We start from the raw sequence: 20,322 nt of genomic DNA, 5'->3' as shown, positions 1-20,322 counted from the left end.
AATACCCTTATCAGCCAAACATAGTTGAATGTTTAAGCTTTCAATTCATGCAAAAAGATCATAGTTTTGTGAGAAATTGACAGAGTTATGTGCGATACAAAAAAAGGGGATCAAGTCTCCCCACTCTCCCCTATAGCTTTTTAATGGATATTTTCATAAAAATATTGTCAAATTGAATTAGTTGTTCGGCAAATGCAAAAATTAAATCAATCACCACGTGCCCCAACTCGTCTCCAAATGTTTCTATGAAACCCACAAACCTCTCGCAGGCTTCGCCTTTCCAAACACAAATCGCCTGTAACGAAAAAAAACGCAAAGAAATTCCAACATCTTAAGGCCTCTCCCCCACTGAACCATTCCACCCACCACACTTTCCCAGACACGGTAATTAAATTACAATTTCTCGGCGCTGTTCTTCTTCAACCAAGAGAGACCTCTTGAAGCCCCCAGGAACCACTCGAAAAATGAATGAAAAACTGTTTGTAATTTGTTATAAACAACGACGACGACGAAGGGAATCATTTTTCCTGGTCCTCGAAGCAAAACCTTACATCTCAAGCGAGGGCAGGACACGTGGTGGTCTCAAGGTGGCAGGGGGGAGGGAAGAGGCTTCAAATGCACCGACTTCGTTGAGGCGTTTCCCAGCGATGAACTCCGCGTGCCGAGTGGGGCTCGGTGGCCACTGCGCATGTGCCCCGTCCCCAACCCCGTCGGAATTCCTTCCCCGATCGGCAGCGCGGTTGTTCCGTCCTTCTCTGGCTACGCAAATCTTAAGGGGGTGGTTGCACTCTCGCTTTTTTAAGGATTTTCCTCCGTCCAAAGAGAGTTCATTCACCAATACGAGCAAAACGGACAAAACTCTGGAAAATCCTTGCGCGCTCTCTCGCTCCCGTTCTGGCCGGTGCCGTGTTCCACCAGAGCCAGGAGGAAATTCCGTCGTCAGTACGTTGTAAACTCGGTGAAGGTAAAGATGAGTTTCCACCGGTGGTCCCGCAGTGTCTAGCCAAAACTTCCAACCCAAAGTGTCGGTACTGGTGGTGCTCCTTAAAACTGAGCAAAAAGTTTTCCACGTTTGCAAAGTTTTTTCGGGGGAAAAACTCGCCGAAAAGTTTTTCACACCCCTCGTCAGCGTCGTCCCGGCTAAAGTTTGGGACCCCTCGACGGGCCCCAACCTTCGAGAAAAACTTTGCCGGAAAACTTTGGCGCGCGAAAAGTTGGAAAAGTTTGGCGAAAGTTTTGTGCCAACTTTGAGTGAGGGTGTTTTGAAAAGTTTGTGTGAAAAGTGCAACAACGCTCTCTCGGTCGGTCGCGGCAAAAAGACAATTATATTTGGGTGTGGAAAAAGTTTTCCACCAAGCTCGAACTTTTCCGGCAGAAGCGGGGAGCGGCAATTAGTTTTCCGCGAACACGGGGAAAATCTCAACCGCAAATCAGCTGAGCTGAAGTGAAAGGCTGTTTTGGAAGGAAGGAAAGGAAAAATCGCGGGAAATAAAAACACACGCATTGAAAATAAAGCGGTGATACGCGAAAACGAAAGGAACCGGAAAAGGGAAATGCAATGAACGGAAAAGGGGTTTGAAAGTTGTTGTTCCTTTATTATTTGTTTTGTTTTGGGAAAATGTGCAATTGAAACGAGGAGAATTGTGTGAAGCGAGGAAAAAGTATTGTGTGGATAAAGCTGAAACAGATCAGCGGAAAAGGATACTGAGGGACAAAAGGTGAGGAATATTCATTGATTCGAATTAATTATTACTTTTATTGATAAAATCATTTCAATAATAAAATAAACCTCCATACACTTCATAATCTTTAAAAATCTTATAAAAGTATTCACAATTGGAAAATTTGATTCACTTGTAAAATTATTAAGAATGTAATATCGGAAAACAAACAACTATTTTGAAAAGTCTCAGTTCATATTAAAACTTGAATGGCGTTTGTAAAATAAAAGGGTGTTAGCAGGTTAATCACTCGCACCTAATTCCATCCAATTTGCTGATTTTCACTATTTAAACAACTAAATTTGCAAAACTTTTGATATAAACTTGCTTGCTCACTTCTTATTGAGCTATTTATCACTCGATTTCAGTTGAAAACGCTTTTAATTAGCTTTAATTGAATGTCAAAGTTCTTACCTGCCAACATTAGAGGCACGCTGGAATTAGATGCTGTTCCCCTATAGTGTTAAAGTTTAGTACTTAGTAACATCAACAAAACATTTATAAACGTAGGCACCTTATAGAAATTAATTCCATCAACTTTATTAGAAGCCTTGGCATCTTCTATGTGTTGGATGCTTTTCTAACCTCATATTTCAATATTGGTTTTACTCAAAGTTTAAACTCACATAGAAAAAAAAATCATGGTAATATTACATCTGGGAGGGGGTACATCTTTTATGTCAGAAAAAAGCTGTAATTTTGCCTCTGAAAATGAGTAATTTTATCACTTTTCTGATGTAATGTCACTTTTTCAGTCTAAATTGAGGTAAAATTACATCATAAAAGAGGTAATACTAAACCTTCCAAAATTACAGCTTCCAACTTTACATTAATTTTTACTGTGCACATTATGACGTCGTTTAAGCTTATTTGCTATCCAAGTCGTAGCATATGAATACGATTTTTAGAGCAAATAGAAACTAGTTCTTAGGAGCAGATACTTTGTAACAATTCGAAACAAGATTAACGAATTCCATTTATTCAAACACCTTGGTTTCAAACCATATAAAAGCTTTCTTAACACATTATCATAACCTTACAAAGATGTTCTATTTCGTATCCGGCTTGAAGAAGATTATCAAAAACATTTGTAATAAAGTTTTATTAAGTAATGGGTTTTCCTGCATTTTTTGCATTTTTCAGACCTAAGCCAAAAAAAAAAATATTTTTTTTCAAAAGAACTGATTTCAGGTAAAAGTGTTTATCAAAAATTTTCATAACTTAACAAGAAGTAGGAAAATCAAATGCCAAAATGTTTTCAGGAAAGCAAAATTTCTTGAAATTACGCTGAAATGTTTTGAAATGCTATGTAACTTACCTTATTAAGTCATTTTATTCATTTGTGGGTAGCCTTATTTGAATGTATGACAAAAGGTCAAAAGAAATAAAGAAGAACGGGCAAAAGGGTGAATGCCAAATGGTCGAATAGACAAAACGTCGAAATGACAATAGATCGAAAGAAAAAAATCTTTGAAAGTATTATACTTTCAAATACGATCGATTTTTTTTATGTACAGCTATGTTTTTCAAGCATTATTTTTCTAAGGATCTATTGTGACTATGAAAGCTAATATTTGAAAGAATGGAAAAACTCAAAAAATACTACGACAAATAAGAAAAGGTGTTTTTTTAAGAATCAAATAAGGCTGGTACCCCCCCTACAAAGTTGGCTCGAAAAATCAGGGGGCAAATTTTTTTCTGTACACCCAAAGGAAAAATATATCTCAAAATCTGCTACAAAGGATTTGCTGCAGAAAATGCCACATTTTATAACATTTTATGCAGCAAGCCCGTAGATCATTTTTGCCCGCGTGTAAACATTTCTGCGATCTGCAGTTCTCACCAACACATACAATGCTGGCCCGTCCCTGAGCAACACTTCAGAGAGAAGATTATGTTGGTGCTCTTTCATTCTCATTTCATCAAGCGTCCATGGCGCGGTGGTAGCGTGTCGGATGAATAACCAAGAAGTTGGTGGTTCAATCCTCGTTCTGTTAAGGTTTTTTTTTGTGAAATACAACCAAAAAGCCATCGGTAATGTCGATAATTGTCGGTAACGGGCAAAATGTCATACTCCTATATCGCAAAAAATGCATGAGGACAGATTTCATGCAGATTCTGATATAGGGGAAATATACCCATTTTAATCACACTAAGCCGTTCGACCAATTCTCATCACTTTTGCCGTTTCTGCTATTAAATCAACATTTTCAAATGTTTCAACAATGGAGAGTTGCTTGCTCACTTTTATTTGAGCTATTTATTACTTTGGAACAGTCAAAAACACTTTATATAAGCTGTAATTCATGATCAAAGTGCTGATAGGCCGATAATAGAAATAGGCTGAGAAAGGGTATAGTTCCCCTACTTTCATGCCGCCATGCATCACAATCATGCGACTGCCAGTTGGGTGTATAATCACCTGACATTGATTTAAAATGCATTCCCCTGCGTTTAGAATCATTTTTAGCATATTTGGGTTGATTTAAACATCTTTTGAATTTTTAAAAATTTTCGATGATTAGTATCGCAAAAAAAATATTTTCGCTATTTTTTTTTTTGTTTTTGTCAAATCTTACTTTTTTGAAAACTAATGATTGCCAATCAACTGAACTAGTGTAAAATGCATTTTAAAACACATTTTGTATTCAAATGTTAAAACTATGTCTTGTTATTTAAATTTTTATATTTTTTATGTCTTTTGATTTTTTGGCATTCGACCTAATGTCTTTCAACCTATTTTCGCGCATCAGTCTTATTTGTTACGATATTTCAAATTTTTGATAATATATTATTTGAGTTTTTTTAAGATAACTTTTTTTTTCATTCTATAAACTTTCTATAACGTTTGTTATCAGTGAAGCTAACAAGAATGGCATTTATTGATTGATGACTTTTTTGCGAAATTAAATAGTTTCATCTAATCAATTATGAAATTGTAACTTCACTTTGAATTCAAATAAATATTAATAAACTTAGTTAAATGTGATATTTTCAAATAAAACATTCAAATTACTTAGGATTTGAAAATAAAAATTTTCAACGCAGTAACTTTATACGGCAGTTTTAGAAAAAATCCATTGACCAAAGTTTTTGAAAGAAAATTTATGAAGTCATTTAAATTCTAGACAACAATTTATTTATAGGACTTATTAAAAAACAGTTTCTCTTTTTTGTCGAGTTGAAAACCGCTTTGATTGAATGAACAAAAATTTAAAATGTTATGTTAGAGCATTAAACAGGTACAATATTAAATTATTATGAACCCTTCCCTTTGGTAACAAAAAAATCAAGTTGAATAAGAAATATTTCTTATCTACTGCTATTTTAAACTTAATTCTATTAAAAACAGATTTATCTTTGAAAATGATATGTTCTCAAATTTTAAGGATAAAATTCATTAAACCTAATTTTTGCAAGTTTTCCAGGCATTTTAATATACCAAATTGCTTCAAATGATTTTCAAAAACCCTTATTATTGCTTTGTTTGTAAATCATTTCAATTGTTTATTTAAATTAATGGTTGCATTTTCAACAATGTTGTGTGTTTAAAATTCATAATTTGATTACAATTAAACTTTTGTTGATCTGTTTTTATCCAAACAGATTAAGAATAGTTGCATAAGTTCTTTTTTAACTTTCAAATAATTAAACCATCAAGACAAAACCCCAATTTAAGACGGGCTTTGAACAAAAATTAATCCTTTAATGATACGCATTTGAAAAAAAGGCCAATGTTAAAAAAATATCTGGATTCAGCTTTAACCGTGTTTACAATTAATTTCCCTTACTTTTTATGTCAAAATAAGTATGCAGTAATTGTGTATGTTCGCGATAGCATCTACGAAGATAATGGCCTGTATAAAAAATGTGAAAAATACTAAAAAAAATCGAATAGTTTTCTGGAAAATTATGAAAAGCAAAAATCTAAAGACAATTACTGATGAATGTATAATAGAACAAGAACTACTAAAAGAAACATAAACTTAACAAGAAAAAAATATTTATAAATAATATCAATGAATAAAGATAAAGATAAGACGAGAGCAGTTATGTTTTTCATGCAATAAAAGTTAAAATAATTTCCTACACGGAGAAGAAAGAGTTCCCAAAATCGTGAACAAGCGTTCATGAAAATGGGAACCTCGAACAAAGTGTTCAAATCCCATGGTACGATTTTGAAAAACGTACCATGAAATTTGAACACTTTGTTCGTGGTTCCCATTTTCATGAACGCTTGTTCACGATTTTAGGAACTCTTTTTTCTCCGTGTAATCACGAAAAAAATAATTAACAAACAAAATTTTGGCAGCAGAGGGTTAAGAGGTTTAACAGAAGTTTCTTAACATTATGGGTGCCCAAAATTCTTTTCGCGAAGCTTTTTCATCAGGTCTGTCGCGGCTTTTGACATTTTTTTTCGATTACTGGTCATTCAAAGAAAATTCATGAAATTCCAAATAAATAAGTTAATTGTCGATTCTAAAAAATATGGAAATTAATTTTTACAATTCTTTGTTTTGTTTAATGATTTACGAATGAAATAGTGCTTATTTGACCTTTATTTATATTTTGTTTCAGTCGTTATTCCTTTTTTTATAATTCACGCACATTTTTTGAATCTATTTTTATTCCACCTAAAAAAATATTTTTGGAATTATTTTATTGATTGAAATATGACATCCCAACAAAAAAAAATCTATTTCGTAGATATGTTATACAGAACTCGAACTGTTGGAACATTTCGAAATATTTTGTGTCTTGTAAGTTTTTTTTTTTGTAAAAACAAGTTTATAATCCAAACTAATTTTTTTCAAAACATTTGAGACAGCGAATCAACTGCAATCATGCAATACCTTATCATACCAGCGACCATTAAACTTTCAATATTTGTTATTTCAATTGACAGAATCAATAATGGTATATAATGTATAAATGTAAATGTATAAATTTATATGTATAAATGTAAATGTATAAATGTAAATGTATAAATTTATATGTATAAATGAATAAATAAACAATGGTATATAATGTATAAATGCAATTATTAAAATGAATAATATTTTTGAAAATTTACTGTATTTTCTTGTCATCATCTAAATTATTTTTTTGTAACAACTCGTATAAATTCATCGCGATTGATTAAAAAAAATGAAATTTTCTTTCTGGCCCGCCACTGCTCCTTAAAAGTACGGCCAAAAGGTTGGGCACCCAAATTGAAAATAAAAATCAAAAAAATGCATCTACTAGGATACATGCGTTCACTTATGGTTAAACTATCGTGGCAATTTGGAAAAGGTTTTAAATTTACATTAAAAAAATAAATCATTAAAAAAAAGTAAACGTTAAATTGATGTTATTGCTCGAGTCCTCAGACGATTTCGTGGTTGTCATCGCTCCAAACTCAATCCAGCGCCAAACTGTTCCCTTTCATGTCAACGAACGATTAATGCCTCTCCCTTAGTTTTGCCTCCCCTTCTCCGGCACCAAAAATTACAACAATTTATTAGTGCCAAAACACATGTTTCACCGCTCGGCCCCGATTGACATAAACCCCGAGCATGTGCGGTGTGTCTTAATAAGCAGGTCTTGTTTATAGCAATTTCCCACGGACAGAGAGTCTTGTCATTCAAGAAATAACAGTAAAAAACCCAGAACATAACCTTTGAACGACCGTTGACAGGCCACCGGGACGCGACAAGTTGACAAGCCCGCGGCGACGGGGCGCAAAATGTTCCCGTCAATCCCGTGTCCTTGAAGAAAAGAAAGAAAAAAAAAAAAAACAGGTTTTATTTTGTAAGTCAGCTGACTTTGCCGTGCAGGTGGCAGTCTGAAATTAGTCTAAATCCAGGCGAAAGCCAGCGCGCACACGCTATTTTCGTTGCTACTAGCCGGTAGGCAACCCCAAACGGAGTGTCACGAAAGTTGCTTCTTTAGAGGGTAAGGAAAATCCCCAACTTCTTGGCCGATTAGTGAAGAAAGGGTTTCCAACGTACAAATTTCCCGATCACAAATTCTTGAACGTGACTTTACGTGATGACATGCGAGGTCGCCGGCCAAAAAGCCGAGCTTCTAATTTCTTGATTTTCCTAGCCCCGGTGATGGACGGACTGAGCCTAACTTCCGGCGAGGCTCGAAAGTGGCATTCGATCCCCCGTTAATGCTAGAGAGTTGAAGGAAGTTTCAATCAATTTTGAGGTTCGATTGTGTGTTCCGCCGCCGAACGGCGTCTGGGAAGGATTTCGATTCCTTTCAATAAATACCTGGGTATTACCTTCGGAAGGGGATTTCTTTGCAGTTTTGTAGTGGGCACGCAATTGCTATGTGCGTGTGAAACAGGAAATTTGCCGGCAGGAAATTACTATTTTGATACGTTTAGGAAATTATTTTCTTGACATTAGAGGGGAGTTTAGGGTGATTTAGAACTGCTGGATGGGGAAAGCTGTTTTATTGTAAAACTATAATGTATCCTTCTAGGTAACCAAAAAACAAAATATCAGTACTGTAAATACACAAATCTCTTCTTGATCTTGATAAATTCAAAACTTCAGAAAAATAAAAACATCCCCCAAAACAAGCCCATGAATATCTTGTCAACGACTTGAGAAATGCTCTTGTATCCACTAAATCACTTCCGTACATCGTTGACTCTACTCTCTGCCGGAAGACTTACTGCCAACATGCTGCTGCACCCATGAATAAATGTATGACAATCAGGATTACATACCAAAATCCACCTTTCATAAAACGTCTCGCTTAAAAAAATAAGACATATTCCTCGCCACGTACGGAAAAGACGTCTTCCAACGACCGACCGACTTCCGGCATCTTCGCAGACTCCGTGCGACTTTATCGTCCGTATAATCAATAAAAATTATGAATGTCACAAGTGCTCTTTACTGTCATCGTCACTATTTCACCGTTTGCTCCTGTGCAGAACTCCATTCTACGCCGGGCGAAAAAAGAAGGGGTTCTTTCCTTCAGGGGACCGGGGACCTGTCCTGTCTGCCGCAGGAGGCACCGAGCGATAAATCATATCCTTGATGTCTTTGCAGGAATTCCCCCGCTGGCTCGCGTAGGGGGAAGAAGAACATGATTTTATTTCCGTCGCAGCAAGCGCCGAGTGAGATAAATACGGCGTGGTGGTCGACGCTATTATCTGCTTAGACGTCGGAACACGGTGGCGCGCCGTGCGGGTGAGGGTTGAAAGCACGAGTTGCCCGGGGGTGAGGACTCTCCAGTTGCTCATTATCTTTTTACGACTGGCTGCCTGGAAATATGGGGTTGGTGTTTGGGAAGGGAAATTTTCTTTCGAGATTGGCCCCGATTTTTAACGGTAACGAGCCGTGTGGAAAACGGGTTGTTTTGGCGTTGGTTCCGGGGCCTCGGGGTGGTCAATAATTAAAGTTTCCCTCGCGCTTTAAAACTAACCGAGATTTCTTTCTCTTTTTGCTTTCTGTTTCAGATTTGTGCAATTAACCGAGCGATAGAGATTGCTGCGGAGTGTGTTAAAACTGCTGGAAGCAAGGAACCTACAATAATTTTAGTGTTAGAACGTACCGTACACCTAAACAATACTTCAAAGTGCAATATCTATACGATTTCTACCGATATCAACAAGTTACACCATTATACTAGCGTATTCCTAAGTGTTATTTACAATAGTGCAGCGAAAATACAGAAATACTACTCACAATGATCGATAACAGTTACTCGTACGTAACGCGGGATAACCTGCGTTACACCGATCTCAACGATGGCCGGTCGTACGCCCAGATGAGCACCCTGTCGTCACCTCCCTCGATGGGCAACCGGCTCGGCGAGTACGACACGTCACACCTGACCAATCACCGACCGTACGACCCGGCACCCCAGACGGCCTTCGAGCGGTACGACACCAGCTACCCGCCCCAGCGGAGCAATCTCTACCCTTCCTACGGATACTCCCAACCCCTCATCGATGACGAGCAGAAATACATGTCCGCAGAACCGCCGGCACCGCCGGAAGTCGCACCCGGCCAGCATCACCTCAACCTGGCCCCGCTCCCAACCGGACCCGATCGACACCCGCACCCCATGATGAAGGTCGAAATGGACGAGGCCTCGGGCCCGATTTACCCCCGTCCCATGTACCATTACGACCCAACCGGGACCTGCGGAACCGGCCTTCCGCCCGGCTTCTCGGCCATCAATCTGAGCGTAAAGGAAGCGAGCCCGCCCATCCCAACCGGGTACAAAACGAGTGGCACTCCGTCGCCCAATCCGGGCAGTCGGAAACACCCGGACGAACGCAAGATCTCCTCGACGAGTCCGGAACCGGGTGCAGGGAGTCCATCCGCGGCTGGGCATCGGAGTCCACAGGCTAGTTTGGATTTGAGCTCCGGGAACAGGTAGGTCCCCTTTGTGACTCTTATAATATTGAAACCAATGTCCTGATTTACGTTTAAAAGAGTTCTGATCAATAACTCAGTGTCACTCAAACTACTTTATACATCAAGAACCCGAGATATGAACCGACGACCTTTAGATTCTGCATCCTACCGTAGACCAGTGACTCTCCCAAACCAGGTTTGGTCTGGTATTTTTTTATGACAACTCCAGAGGGACGACTCCTACACCTGGAATGACCCAAGGACCTAATTTGAACCGGACCGGGGGAATTTCCATATAAGTTCCCCCTTATTTTTCGAGCAATGGAGTTTAGGTGTAAATAAGAGATGACATGGTTAAATGATCAAATGATTAATGTAAAACTCCTGATGGTTGAAGGTTCAGCGTCCCAGACCAACAATCTAAAGGTGCGGGTGCAAATCCCACCTGATACAAGCCATTATTTTAGTCATATTCCTAATTTCAAATTTCTTCGGTTATGTCCTGAAATTCCAACAAAATTGACTCATTGTTTACATCCTAATATGGAACTAGAGAGCCTATGTGGAGAGGCGAAATGTTACTCACGGGGCTCTAATCGAGCTGTAAAAACAGAGTTCCAATCGAGCGTTTTTACTGATTTTTACTGATAAAAATTTCCTGAAAGAGATTCCAACCTAATCCTTGCAAGGTTTTGTCGCTTGATTGGAACCCCAAGAGTAAAATTTCGCCTCTCCATGTTGGCTCTCTTTGTGGAATTTTGACAGCTAGCGTGCACTGTTTACATTTTTACCATGGGTGTCTCTGTTGATATGTGGATGCGTATGCGCACAAGCTGTCAAATGACGTCACCTAGAATAAAAAACAATTCCCGTACTAGTGAATTGTTGTTAATGAATTTGAAAACTATGAAGAAACATATTCATAAGTATGGTGCATTTGCAATACACTCAACCCCCGGTTGTTGGTCACTTTTTCGTTTAACACTTTTTTTAGTTTGTACCCCGTTGGTTGGTCAAAGTCAAACTAAAAAGTGGCGAACTGTCACTTTTTACACGGCGCTCACGCACACTATCAAAACAAACGATTGATGGTGTGGTGCACTCTGTGTAAAATGGGTGTCAAACTAAAAAGTGAACCCGTTCGTTTGACAACAGTTGGTGTCAAACCATCGGGATTTGAGTGTATAAATGTGAATATATTCCTTCGTGGTTTTCAAAATCATGAACACAATTCACGAGTACGGGAATTGTTTTTTGTTTTGTGTGTAATGGGGTAGAAATCAATCAGTTAAGGGTCAATTCTTGTGAGATTTCATTTCTATCTCAGAATTTGGAAAAGTTTCGACTCCAACTTATTCTCATCTTGATGATTCGGAAATTGAATATCGTCAGCTGTGTGCTATATTGTGACAACGACCATTTAGTACTTTTCGAGATAATCATTTTTTATAGTTTGATGATAAATATTTTCAAAACTATGAATGGTAGAGCCACACTTTTTGAAGCAATCGGTTCGTATACTATCGCTTAACAAACGCTCCAAGTTTCAACTAATTTGGTTACACCAGTTAAAAGATACAGTAAATTATGTAATCAAAAATCTGAAAGGCACGTGTCACAAGTGTGTTTCGAAAGTAAAATTGTACTACGTGTCACAAGTGTGCACAGAATTTCCATACAAACTAAAATAGACTTAAATCAATAGTTTAACCGACTTAATCAGTATATTTCCAAAAACAAAAGATTGCATTGCCTTCAGAAAATGTGTATCAACATAAATTTGTGAAAAACAAGAAATTTTTTCCACATTTTCCAACAACATGTATGACGTGTCACAAGTGTGCACGATCATTTTGATGATAAATTGGTCTATGTCACAAGTGTGTATTGCGATATCCGAGAAACGGAAGCGAGTTCCCAAAATCGGGTTAAAGCATCTTGTAGTGTTTGTTAAGTAAAGCAAAACGTCATCATTAACTCATTTTCGACCAAAATGGCTGACGATATATCAACTTTTGTTTTATAATCGAATAAAACTGGAATCAAATTTTGTTTTAACTGCTGGTCTATTGGTATATTTGAATCAAGGGAATGATTGAACGAGAAAAATCACAAATCCGCATAAATAATTTCAAGTTTGGTCAGGTGTAAACCGGAACCGCGATCAAAAATAAAAGTGGACGAATAAGGCTCTTAACTGCTAATTTAATTGTCGGTGTGCAGAACGCCGCACAAATCAGTTATTGAATTGAAAAAAATAAGTTTTCTTTCAAATTATATTTTCTTGATTTGTGTTCACCTTCGTCAAAGACCAAGATTGTTTACTTTTTACTTTTTGGTCTGACAGTCTTGGTCAAATTTGGTCTGGCAGCTTTATCATGGATTTTGGTCTGGTTTAGGCGAGGGATAGGACACGTCTAACGCGTTCTGACCTGAAATCTCTTAGGCCAATTGTCGCACTAACATCAATTTTCAGACTGTGTCAAGATAGCTCAACATAATTGAAACTTTTTTTCATATGAAAAGTGACAAAAATGCACGTAGTTTTTTCGGTTTTCATTGCATATCTCAGGATTGAAACCGAATTTGTGCATTTTTTTTTTTTTTTTTAATTAATATTTATTCAGATTTTCTTTTCCATGTACATTCATTCAGTTAAAATATTATTGAGTGTCCAATCACAATCGATGACTTTTCACCTCAATTTTAAATACTAGCAACTTTCATTTATTCATGAAACATTGTAGCTTTCGCTATTCAGTGATTTCAAATGTAGGAGGTCCTACATGTACAAAAGGGAAAAGGGATACCTTAAAACTAACTTATAAACTATATAAAGAGCGGATCAATGCAGCTGAAGACTGCAATGATTTTTGTCGAAATGCATCAATTATCTTATTGGACATAACATCCAAAGTGTCAACTTCGGCTAATTGATGAAGTTCACTGGTGCTGAACCAGGGAGGAAGTTTCAGAATCATTTTCAGAATTTTGTTCGGAATCCTCTGAAGTTTTTTCTTCCTGGTTAAACAACAGCTTGTCCAGATCGGCACAGCATAAAGCATGGCAGGTCTGAAAATTTGTTTATAAATTAACAGTTTATTCTTGAGACAAAGTCTAGAATTCCTGTTTATAAGTGGATACAAACATTTAATATATTTGTTACATTTAACCTGGATACTTTCAATGTGATCCTTGTAAGTAAGGTTTTTGTCAAAAGCAAGTCCAAGATATTTCACTCGATCCTCCCACTTTAAATTTACCTCATTCATCTTTATAATGTGATGACTTTTTGGTTTAAGAAAATCAGCCCTTGGTTTGTGAGGGAAAATAATAAGTTGAGTTTTTGCAGCATTTGGAGTAATTTTCCATTCTTTCAAATAAGAATTGAAAATATCCAAGCTTTTTTGTAATCTTCTTGTGATGACACGAAGGCTTCTACCTTTGGCGGAGATGCTTGTATCATCAGCAAAAAGTGATTTCTGACATCCTGGGGGCAAATCAGGTAAGTCAGAAGTAAAAATATTGTATAAAATTGGACCCAAAATGCTTCCTTGAGAGACGCCAGCACGTACAGGTAGTTGATCAAATTTGCTATTCTGATAACATACCTGCAGAGTACGATCCGTCAAATAATTTTGAATAATTTTCACGATATAAATCGGAAAATTAAACCTTTTCAATTTCGCAATAAAACCTTTATGCCAAACACTGTCAAATGCTTTTTCTATGTCTAGAAGAGCAGCGCCAGTAGAATAGCCCTCAGATTTGTTGCTTCGAATTGAATTTGAAACTCTCAACAACTGATGAGTAGTTGAATGCCCAAGGCGAACTCCAAACTGCTCATCAGCGAATATTGAATTTTCATTAATGTGTGTCATCATTCTATTAAGAATTATTCTTTCGAATAATTTACTAATAGATGAAAGCAAACTAATGGGCCGATAGCTTGAGGCTTCAGCAGGATTTTTATCCGGTTTCAAAATCGGAACTACTTTGGCATTTTTCCAACTACTGGGAAAATATGCCAAATCAAAACATTTGTTGCAAATTTTGACCAAGCTACTTAAATTTGCTTCAGGTAATTTTTTAATTAAAATGTAAAAAATGCCATCCTCACCAGGGGCTTTCATATTTTTAAATTTTTTGATAATAGATTTTATTTCATTCAGATCCGTATTAAAAACATCATCTGATGAAAACTCTTGTTCAACAATATTCTGAAATTCTATTGAAATTTGATCTTCAATAGGACTCATAACATTTAAGTTGAAATTATGAGCACTCTCAAACTGCTGAGCAAGTTTTTGAGCTTTCTCCCCATTAGTTAATAGAATATTATCACCATCTTTTAAAGAAGGGATTGGTTTTTGAGGTTTCTTAAGAACCTTTGAAAGTTTCCAAAAAGGTTTGGAATAAGGTTTAATTTGTTCGACATCTCTTGCGAACTTTTCATTTCGCAGGAGAGTGAATCTGTGGTCAATAACCTTTTGCAAATCTTTTTGAATTCGCTTCAGTGCAGGATCACGAGAACGTTGATACTGTCTTCGGCGAACATTTTTCAGACGAATCAAAAGCTGAAGATCGTCATCAATAATGGGAGAATCAAATTTGACTTGGACTTTAGGAATAGCAATATTCCTAGCATCCAAAATTGAATTAGTTAAAGATTCCAAGGCTGAATCAATATCAGCTTTGGTTTCTAAAACAAAATCATGATTTAAATTATTCTCAATATGATGCTGATACCTGTCCCAATTAGCTTTGTGGTAATTAAACACAGAACTATTGGGTCTGATAACTGCTTCATGAGAAATTGAAAAAGTTACTGGAAGATGATCAGAATCAAAATCAGCATGAGTCACTAAAGGACCACAATACTGACTTTGATTTGTCAAAACCAAATCAATTGTTGATGGATTTCTAACAGAAGAAAAGCAAGTTGGCCCATTCGGGTATAAAACCGAATAAAGACCAGAAGTGCAATCTCTGAATAGAATTTTACCATTGGAATTTACTTTTGAATTATTCCAAGATTGGTGTTTGGCATTAAAATCACCGATGATCAAAAATCGAGATCTATGCCGAGTAAGTTTATTCAAATCCCCTTTGAAATAATTTTTATTTTCCCCAGTGCATTGGAAAGGCAAATATGCAGCTGCAATCATAATTTTCCCAAAAGAAGTTTCAAGTTCAATGCCTAAACTTTCAATAACTTTTAACTTAAAGTCACGTAACGTGCTATAAGTCATACTACGGTGGATAACTATTGCAACTCCACCGCCATTTCGATTCATTCTGTTATTGGTTATAACTTTATAATCTGGATCACTTTTCAAATAAGTGCCAGTTTTTAAAAATGTTTCGGTTATAACAGCAACATGCACGTTATGAACTCGTAAAAAGTTGAAAAATTCATTTTCTTTCGCTTTTAAAGAGCGAGCATTAAAATTCATAATATTGATGGAATTACTTAGATCCATGATTAAACTTCAGGGTAAGAACAACATCATTCGCAAATTTTAATCCAATCTGGATAGCTTCCATCATGGATGTAGCATTACTCATTGTTTGAATCAAACCAAACAGTGAGTTTTGCAAAAAAGTCATTTTTTCAAACGTAACATCGCCGAGATCAGAAGATCCCAAAGCGTTGCCAGCAGAAAAATTTTCAAATGAAATTTGAGGTACCTGCCCAATTTGAAAATTGGTAGAGGATTTAAAATTCGTGGATGAACCCGAACCCGGACCCGAAACGACGTTGGCATAAGAAATGCCATTGCTGTTACCTAACTTTTCCACGGTAGGGGTATTTCTAGCATTGTTCGAGTGAGACAGCACGAACGTTTGATTTAAAGATGCAGGTACAACCTGACTTTGAGAAAATTTCGGTTTAGATTTCGGCTGATGCTTAGCACGAGAATCCAAAACCTTTTTTCTGATGGGGCAATCCCAGAAATTTGATTTGTGATTTCCACCACAATTTGCACATTTAAATTGGGTGACTTCTTTCACGGGACAATTGTCCTTGTCGTGAGAAGAATCCCCGCAAACCATGCATTTTGGAACCATGGCGCAATGATCAGTACCGTGACCAAATGCCTGGCAACGCCGGCACTGGGTCAGATTCTGGCCATTACCGCCATGTTTCTTAAGATGCTCCCACTTTACCCGTACATGGAACAAAAACTGAACTTTGTCCAAAAGTTTCAAATTGTTGATTTCATTTCTATTGAAATGAATCAGATAAAATTGTGAAGCAAAAACAAAACGAGAAATATTCCCGTTTGATTTTTTCTTCATTGGTATTACTTGGGATGGGGCAAAGCCAAGCAACACCTTAAGTTCGTTTTTGATCTCATCAACCGACAAGTCGTTGGAGAGACCTTTCAGGACCGCCTTGAATGGACGAGCATTCTTGGTCTCATACGTGTAGAAATTGTGTTTGTGGTTTTTCAAATAACCAACAAAAGTATGATGACTTTGTAAAGATTCCGTCAACAAGCGACATTCTCCTCTTCGACCAAGCTGGAACGAAACCTTCAAATTGCAAGTTTCCTTGCAATTCTTCAGTTGCGTTCGAAAGCTGGCCAAATCGGAGACGGAAGTCACTACAATTGGCGGAGCTTTGACTCGTTTCTCGACGGCAGAAGGCTCAGTACGAGGAGAAGGATCCTTGTCAACAGTTTCGGATAAAACACCGAAACTGTTTGCCAATGGAATTGGAGGATTGACCTCACTTTCAGAATCAGAATCAGACCTCGGATGAGGCTGTTTTCTTTTTCTGTTTCCGTTAGCCGATTTAGCGTTCAAACGCTTCACCGACGTAACGACCAAATCTTCAGAAGATTTGCGTTTACCTTTGTTTTGACGCATTTTGCAAGCAAAGTTCTCTTAAAAAGATGGCTTCGTTTGTAAAATACAACAAAATTTCAGGTGGGGTTAGTCTTGAAAAGACTGTTTAGAATTTTGGAAAATAACTCAGGTAGTCTTTAAAAAGACTGTGAATTTTGTTTGAAATAACTCTGAGCTTAGGTAGTAAAAAATACCGCAGCTCTAGTGTCCGTTCACCACGAAGGTTCGCAAGACACTGACCGAATTTGTGCATTGTGAGCTGCACAAAATGGCGTACTTAACTCAATTTGGCCCAAAATGCACGTGCCAGAAGTTAGCACGACAGCGACGAAATGTTGATCAAATATTCAAACGTTGGATTCCTACTTATATTTTTCCAGTTATCTTGAAGCGATTTTCCACCCGAACGTTACTGACATATCGCTATTTCTCTCAATTTCCCCCCTCCAGCGGCGGCGCAAGTCCTCACTTTGCCCGGAATCCATCCGTACCGAACGGAACTAGCGGCGGAACGACCACCAGCGCTGCCCCCAACAACCCAACCAACAATAACAATACGAATACCGCCAACCAGAACAACAACAACAATAACTCAGTGTATACGAACGAGGTCCCAGAATCGCGTACCTCCGACGGTGGTGTCGTAGTGACCCAAACGGAATTCACCAGCAGCGTAACGGATCGTCCGCTTGGAATCGGGTTCGCTCGGCCACAGCCCCCTTCCGCTTCGGCGTACAGTCGTGAATCTACCCCGGACAGTGGTGGGTCCTATTATGCCGACACGTACCGTGACGCCAACGGTGGTGGCGAGTGCAACCCGGATCGAACCGGAAGCAGTGTAAACGGTGGGGGAGGTGGAGGCGCCGGCGGTCAGAGCTTCTTCACTAGCGAAAACATCTCGCCGTACTCGGCGGGGTACAGTCCGCACGCCAGCTATGGGATGGTCGTACAGCCGGACTATGCGAACGGATATCCGGGCTATGCGCCGAACGCGTACCAATACAGCGGACCGTACGCGAGTTCGCTCGGTTCGGGGGTGTATCCACCGGCGGTTCCCTCGGGCTATCCACCGAGCAGTGGGGCCGGCTTCGTGAGTCCACCGTCACTGGGCCAGCACATGTCGCCGCACGATAACCTGTTGAAGGCTGGGTAAGTTCATAATCAAACTGTATTTGTTCTTGTTTTCGTTGAGGTTTTCATTTCCTACTTCGACTATGACTGAAAGTCTCCAAGAAGACTTCGACTGACTTTCTGCTATATGGAATCTAGAGTTGCGAATGAACTCTAACACCCCTTTTCTCCTACCTCTTCAACCAACAGTCTTACCGGTTACCAGCGCCTCGACCGGCCCCAGTTCCCCTCCCAGTCGCAGGAGCTCAAGTGTCCCACGCCCGGCTGCGATGGCTCCGGACACGCCACCGGCAACTACAGCTCACACCGGAGCCTCTCCGGCTGCCCGCGGGCCTCCAAGCCCAAGAGCAAACCCCGCGATGGCCAAGAGTCCGAACCGCTGAGGTAATGTCAACAGCAGCAACCTTGCCTACAGTCTTGAGGAGGGTAGATTTCTAAGTTTTGTTTTCTTTATCTCTTCTCCCTCTCGAACGCTAAGCAGATGTCCGATTCCGGGCTGCGACGGATCCGGTCACTCGACCGGCAAGTTCCTGTCCCATCGAAGGTAGGCTCCATCTTCAACAACCTCGATCAGCTCAAGGTCCACGAAGACTGACACACTCTCTCCTCTCATCTCATCCTCTCCCGTAAACAGTGCGTCCGGCTGTCCGATCGCGTTCCGCAACAAGATGCATATCCTGGAGAACGGTGGCACGATGGAGCAGGCCAAGGCCGCGATGCAGCAGGCCGCGGCCGGCAAGTATGAGCCTTTTACGTGCACGACGCCGGGCTGTGACGGAACAGGGCACGCGGACGGAACGTTCACGAACCACCGAACGACGGCGGGTTGCCCGACGTCCGCGCCCGGAGGTGGCCAGGGTGGTGGTGGCGGAACAGGCCAACCGGGCACGAAGAAGGCCCGCTATAGCGACGAGGTCTCCCTAATGAACCCCAGCTCGGCGTCCAAATCCTTCAACGGTAAGCTGATCGAAGATTGACTCTAGTAGTAGCCCTCCTCCTCCTCCTACTCTGTGTGTGTCTGTGTGACCTAAAGCTCCGGCTCTCTCTTGTTGTTCCGGCAGAACTGGCCTACGCCCCGACGAAGAACGGACTGCTCGGCACTAGTGGCGGGACGGCCACCTCACTGTCCCTGAGCAAGGACTCCATAGCGGGTCAAGTCATTGGAGGACAGCCCCTGAACAACAACAACAACAACGCCCAGAACCCGAATCAGAACATTCCAGTCGGCGGCGGCGGCCAACCTCCCGCCGAGGACATTCTGACCCTGGACGAGGAGATTACCGAGCTTAAGCGGGAGAACGCCCGCGTCGAGCTGCAGATGCTGCGGCTCAAGTCGAACATCAACGCGATGGAGTCCCAGCTGAGCAACAACAACGAGCCGGCGAAGCTGCTCGAGATCGGGACGCGCGGGATCACATGAAATTTCCTGACCTGTTAGAGCACACCGTTTTAGTTTCCGCATGAGTGGTGACGGATGAGTGACGAATGAGTGACGACGCGCGTGAGAACCTCCCCCCATCCCATTGACGAACAATTTGCACACTGTGTATACTAAAAACAAGGAAGAGTGTGGTGTGGATGAGGAAGAAATCCAAGCAACCGAGAAATCAAAGAATCTTCAAGGTGAAGAAGAAGAACACATGATATAACGATAACACGAAGAAAACGCAGAAGAAAAAAAAACACAAACAATGAAAAGAAGTAAACCTAGTCGAAATGTGCTATACGACTCATTTTAATTATTATTATTATTATTGAATGACAAGTAAAACAAAACAACACTAAACGGTATTAGAAGCAAAAAAAAAGAAACAAGAAGAAAACACCCAGTGGAACTTATTGAATATCGTGGTAATGTGGATTATAAATTGCAAGTGACGGCAGTAAAATATAAATCGTCGTAGTAGGTGTGAACAGAGAAAAAAGACGAAGAATAAGAAACACACAAACACACATTAGCAAAATTGTAAAAAAGTCATTATTGTATGTAACCCAGTTATGAATTTTAATAATAATAAAAATTACATATTTGTGATACTAATAGTTGGGTGTTGTTGGGTTTTGCTTGAACAAATGATGACAACCCTTTTGTTGGCTTAGAAAAATAAAGACGGGTAAGTTTTTTTTCAGTATGTTCAAAATTTTGTTTAATTGATTTAACCGATGGAAAAATTCGGAGAACATTAAATAAATTCCCATGTATTCTTGATCAATATTTCTTCTTTCTTTGATGGATTCTTCCGGGG

At 39.2% G+C, this 20,322-nt stretch overlaps 1 protein-coding gene across 2 annotated transcripts; it reads left to right on the top strand.

Moving 5' to 3' along the window:
* The first annotated feature begins 947 nt into the window (after window positions 1–947).
* LOC120417776 (B-cell CLL/lymphoma 9-like protein) lies at window positions 948–19,855 on the top strand. 2 transcript variants are annotated; one of them, XM_039579933.2, is made up of 7 exons: window positions 948–1,718; window positions 9,184–10,108; window positions 17,396–18,094; window positions 18,266–18,460; window positions 18,558–18,620; window positions 18,711–19,033; window positions 19,138–19,855. In XM_039579933.2, the coding sequence occupies exons 2-7, from the start codon at window positions 9,414–9,416 to the stop codon at window positions 19,494–19,496; spliced, it is 2,334 nt and encodes a 777-aa protein (XP_039435867.1). In that variant the 5' UTR covers window positions 948–1,718; window positions 9,184–9,413; the 3' UTR covers window positions 19,497–19,855. The 2 variants fall into 2 exon arrangements, with proteins under 2 accessions (XP_039435867.1, XP_039435866.1); XM_039579932.2 differs by having other exon boundaries at window positions 18,555–18,620.
* Window positions 19,856–20,322: the final 467 nt, after the last annotated feature.

The sequence above is a fragment of the Culex pipiens genome, chromosome 1 (genome assembly GCF_016801865.2).
Source record: "Culex pipiens pallens isolate TS chromosome 1, TS_CPP_V2, whole genome shotgun sequence".
NCBI lineage: Eukaryota > Metazoa > Arthropoda > Insecta > Diptera > Culicidae > Culex > Culex pipiens.
This window is presented reverse-complemented; position numbering and strand designations above follow the sequence as displayed.

What these genes read in the sequence shown, in the direction of transcription:
- LOC120417776 (XM_039579932.2), top strand. Translation starts at nt 9,414, where the DNA reads ATGATCGATAACAGTTACTCGTACGTAACGCGGGATAACCTGCGTTAC. An exon ending in GATAACCTGTTGAAGGCTGG is followed by an intron (nt 18,095 to 18,265) that starts GTAAGTTCATAA and finishes TTCAACCAACAG; the next exon opens with TCTTACCGGTTACCAGCGCC. An exon ending in CAAGAGTCCGAACCGCTGAG is followed by an intron (nt 18,461 to 18,554) that starts GTAATGTCAACA and finishes TCGAACGCTAAG; the next exon opens with CAGATGTCCGATTCCGGGCT.